General features: G+C 34.4%; 1 protein-coding gene across 4 annotated transcripts; it reads left to right on the top strand.

The window, feature by feature from the left end:
• Window positions 1-832: 832 nt before the first annotated feature.
• On the top strand, window positions 833-4,342 carry LOC111384376 (squamosa promoter-binding-like protein 6). 4 transcript variants are annotated; one of them, XM_023008653.1, is made up of 4 exons: window positions 833-1,032; window positions 2,107-2,740; window positions 3,187-3,290; window positions 3,717-4,342. In XM_023008653.1, exons 2-4 carry the CDS (start codon window positions 2,127-2,129, stop codon window positions 4,265-4,267), a joined length of 1,269 nt encoding a protein of 422 aa, XP_022864421.1. In that variant the 5' UTR covers window positions 833-1,032; window positions 2,107-2,126; the 3' UTR covers window positions 4,268-4,342. The 4 variants fall into 4 exon arrangements, with proteins under 4 accessions (XP_022864421.1, XP_022864422.1, XP_022864420.1 ...); XM_023008654.1 differs by having other exon boundaries at window positions 834-1,032; window positions 2,120-2,740; XM_023008652.1 differs by lacking the exon at window positions 833-1,032 and adding an exon at window positions 1,276-1,443.
• Window positions 4,343-4,958: the final 616 nt, after the last annotated feature.

Raw genomic sequence — 4,958 nt, 5'->3', positions numbered from 1 at the left:
GTAATCACAATTGTAAGTGGCCAAGTAGGCCTTGCTTCAAAGTCAACAATTAGGGTTTGACCTTGACATCATGTAGAGAAGTTATATCCATTTCATACACAAAAACAATAGAATACAAAGTTAAGTTATATAGGATACATATTAAGGTTCTATTTGATTCAGTTAAAATTTTGAATTAAAATAAAAATCAAAGTTAACAATTATTTTTAATCATATATTTATAAGATCTACAACTTTTTTGTCGCATATTTCCCTAACTTTTATCAAAATAAAAAAAATAAAAATAAAAAATCTGATTTTGATTTTTGTCAAAAACCAAACAAGGACTAAAATCTTTTACGAAGACAAACTATTTTTATAGAATAATGCTATTTACAGTCTTTCACTGCGGCAGTCACCCTACGTGGCATACACATAGCAGGTGGTTATTTGATGCATTAATGAATAAAAAAACTATTATATTAATGCATCAAATAATTATCTGTCATATATATGTCACATAAGACGACTACTGCAGTGAGCAACTATGAATGGCATTACTCATTTTTACAAGAAACTACAATTAGCCTAACTACAATGATTACATAAATTTACTTTCTAAATAACCGTTCAATCAATCAATCATCAGCGGATTATTATAAAACAAAAACACCAATTATACTCGATTAACAATGGAAAATGACTGTTTTCTACTATTGGACGAATTTGGTGGGAAACAGAGAGGATCAGATACATCTAATTCAAGAACAGTGGGGATTAGACGCACCTAATTTTCCCACAATTGGAAATTACAACTTTGATCATCCCTCTATCCTCTCTCTCTCACACACTAACGCAAAAACATGCATACCGTATCAAATGCTATAAAAGACCCGGATTTTACCTCATTTTCAAGTGGGGTAGTGGAAATGATGTTGACTCTCACTGTATCTCCTGAGACCTTGTTCTTTGAATAAATTAATGCATAATACTAAAAGACATTCTGCATTTCACTCTCTCTCTCTCAGTCTCTCTTTAGTCACTGTTCATCTGGTAAGTATTGACCACTTTCCTCATTTATGATTCAGGATGAAATTTTTGGGTTTATTTTGCTATTAGATGTGTATATTACTTGTTTTGATCTGTTTTCTCATGAGGATCAGATACATCTAATTCAAGAACAGTGGGGATTAGACGCACCTAATTTTCCCACAATTGGAAATTACAACTTTGATCATTCCTCTATCCTCTCTCTCTCACACACTAACGCAAAAACATGCATACCGTATCAAATGCTATAAAAGACCCGGATTTTACCTCATTTTCAAGTGGCGTAGTGGAAATGATGTTGACTCTCACTGTATCTCCTGAGACCTTGTTCTTTGAATAAATTAATGCATAATACTAAAAGACATTCTGCATTTCACTCTTTCTCTCAGTCTCTCTTTAATCACTGTTCATCTGGTAAGTATTGACCACTCTCCTCATTTATGATTCAGGATGAAATTTTTGGGTTTATTTTGCTATTAGATGTGTATATTACTTGTTTTGATCTGTTTTCTGACGTGGGCTTTCTTCTGATTGCTTATTTTTCTGTTGTTATGTTTTGAGGGCTTCTAATTTCTTGATTATTGATCATATTCTTGTTACTTCAAAATCTGATTATTGAAATTTTGTTCTTTATTGGGTACTATTTAGAAGCTTTTTAGCATTTCTGTACCTAACTATTTGCATAGATTTCTTGATTTTATAAGTTTCATATATTTTTGCTCTTATTTTTTATTGTGGGATTCTCACAGTACATATGTAGAATTTACATGGTATCGTTAAGACTAAATTGTGATGTAAAAATGAAAAAGTACGTACTTTATTTTCTTAGTTTGCGCCGCTGTGAATTTATACTGTATCTAAAAAGGCTAAATTGGGCTTTAAACAACAAAAAGGATATGCAGTTATTCCCGTATTTCCTTTTTTTTATTGGGTGTATTGATTCTTCTTAGAAACTGAATAGTATTGTTCATATTGATGCATCATTATCTGTCTTTGATTTTGTGCATAATCATAAATTAAGAGGATAGATTTGGTATTGTAAGGTTTGTTGACTTTAAAATGTGTTTCTGATTCAAGTCAGCACTTTTAGTTTGTTGATGGAGTCTTTATGCTATGCTTTTGAGGGGAGAGGACTGCTGTTTTCAGACGATATCGAACTCCCAGGAGATATGAAACCACTTTCTGATTTCGATAAGAACATGTTAGTTCCTATTGGAGAAGGAAATGGGGGAACAGAATTTACAGAATTCGGTTTGCCTCATATGACGAAAAATTTGCTTCTGGATGGTCCGGCCTGGTGTTCAACTGCAGAGACGGATGATAATCCAACATCTACTAGTATTTTTAACTTGTTTCCGGGGGAAATGGAATTGGGAAGATTTTCGAGTTCTTCCATTAGAGCCAGAGATAAGACATTGCCACAGATTAATTTGGAGGTGGAGAATTTGGCTGCTAGGAGAGAAATCAATGGAACTTCAGTTTCAAGGGAAAAGTCCGTCTCGTCTTCTCCAGAGTCCCAGTTACCTGCAAAAAGATCACTGTGTACGAATTTGCATTCGCGGCTGCCAGTCTGCCAAGTGTATGGTTGCAATAAGGATCTAAGTTCCTCAAAGGACTATCACAAAAGACATAAAGTATGCGATGTTCACTCAAAGACTGCTGTTGTTATCGTTAATGGCATTGAGCAAAGGTTCTGTCAGCAATGTAGCAGGTGGATATACACCTTCTGGCTTCATCTTGTTTCACATGGTCATTATAATTGCACTTTTTCTTTTCATTGGGGATTAAGTTATTGTTGTTTTTGAATTTTGCAATTTACCTATGTATTGTTTTGATAAGGGTATGTTTGATTGCCTATAACTTATTTGCATGAAAACTATTAATTAAATCTGTTTGACTGGTTTATTTTCAACCTGTAAAATCTTGTCCATTTTTTATTGGTAAGTAGATGAGAGAGAGGGGGATAGATGCATGATAAAGATTGAGCTAAAGAAAATGAGTGAACAATCTGTATGGTTTCAGGCCAGAAGTCAGTAGTATTTGTGGGCTTTTGCTCCTAAGTTAGCTACTATCTAACTGGTTAACATAACAGAGTTCAAAATTATTTCGTTACTGATATTTCTTGTAGGAATTTGATATTATCATTTTGCATTACAGGTTTCAAGTGCTGGCAGAATTTGATGAGGGTAAACGAAGTTGTCGTAAGAGCCTAGCAGGGCACAATAAGCGTCGACGAAAGCTTCAACTGGATACTCACCTTGGTATGCTGTAGACTTTACTTGAACGCTGTTAAATTAATCTTTTTTCACGCTACATCGTGTTTTTAAGATTTGGAAACTCCTCTTTCAAAATATTTCACTTTAAGTTTGTGTACTTAAAATTAGACAAAGTGATGGTGATACGAAATTAAGGCATAGCATTTGTTGAGAGTATTCAAGTTCTCGACTTAGCCTCCGTTTGGCAAAATTCATAAATCATTTATAAATGGTCAAACTTTATTTTCATCTATAGGTTTTAATGGATCCACAAGTACTATCTACTCATCCCTCACTCATTTCTTTATATTAATAAACTAAACCGTTTATAAATTCTTCGTAGACGAAGGCTTGGCAAGTGGAGTTAATGTCAAAGACTTAAAAAACAAATTTCATATAAATATCTCGTCTTCTAAAATGCACATTTTGCAGGTCCCTCGTTGATGGGAGCAGATTTATCAAGATCGTCCTTCCTTTTATCGGGAAATCTTCCTGGCGGCTTCTTTCCTCAACGATTCGATGAGCCAAACAACAACTGCAGCAAGCGTATCAAATATGAAGGGGGGGCAAATCAAATATCCGAATTAGCCATGCCCATGAAATTCTGGCAATCGTGTGCTAAGCCATTTCAATATCATTCGAAAAACTGTCTGGACTCACCATCATCGATTCAAGAATTATCTCAGGGCTCAAACTCCGGGCGTGCTCTCTCTCTTCTGTCGCACAACATATTGAGCAATTATGCAGGCAGTCCAAAGGCTTTTCCTCTGATCTTCGAAGAAGATAATCGTACTAACTGCAGAATGGATGAACTTTTTCAAGAATCAAATGCTATGACTGCTAAGAATTATAGTTCTCCCGAAGTTGCAGAAACAGTCGATTTGTTCGAGTTGTCATTTCATCTGGAAAGAGTAGAGCAGCAGAGGCATTCTGCACAGGCGAAGCAGGAAAATGATATGTTCTCCTGCTCCACAATTACTTGAAAGAGTATAACTGCTGCTGCAAAATTTGTAAAAATGTTTATTTGAAATGAATGATTGTAGTTAAAGAAAATAAGAGAATCGGCGACAAAAAACGTAGACTTGCACAGAATATTAAGAATTTGAATGAAAATTTGAGTACACTCGAAAGAAAACAAAGAGCAAAACCTCGCTTCAATCCCTGCTGCTTGAAGCTCAATCACCTCAGCTCAGGCAACATACATAATAATAAATAGGATATTAAAGTAATAAAGTCAATTTTTGTCAGAATGGTTGATAGATGTGTTCGTTGGTAGGCTTATTCTCCATGGGCCCCTACGAGTATGCTTCTTTTCCTTTGCTAGTGATGTTCATATCGATCTATTTTGTGCCTCTACATCTAGCATTGTGTAGACGGAGTGTTTATTAGATATTCAATAACTTTTGTTCACTGAAGACAATCTTATTTAAATAGCTTTGGATATAGTTTTAAGAGTTGCGTAGTGCAGCTAGTGTTTAATGATGAATGAAACACACTCATCATATTAATGCCACTTAATATTCATATTTCGTTTGATTCTTAGAGTTGGTGAAACTTGATTTTTGGAGTCTAAATTGAAACAAAGAAGTGAATAAAGACGAAAAAGTAGTGAAATTTAAATTTTAAGGACTCAATTGCAACTTTTCTATAGTTAATTCGGACCACAAAATGATA

The sequence above is a fragment of the Olea europaea genome, unplaced genomic scaffold (assembly GCF_002742605.1).
Source record: "Olea europaea var. sylvestris unplaced genomic scaffold, O_europaea_v1 scaffold2901, whole genome shotgun sequence".
NCBI lineage: Eukaryota > Viridiplantae > Streptophyta > Magnoliopsida > Lamiales > Oleaceae > Olea > Olea europaea.
This window is presented reverse-complemented; position numbering and strand designations above follow the sequence as displayed.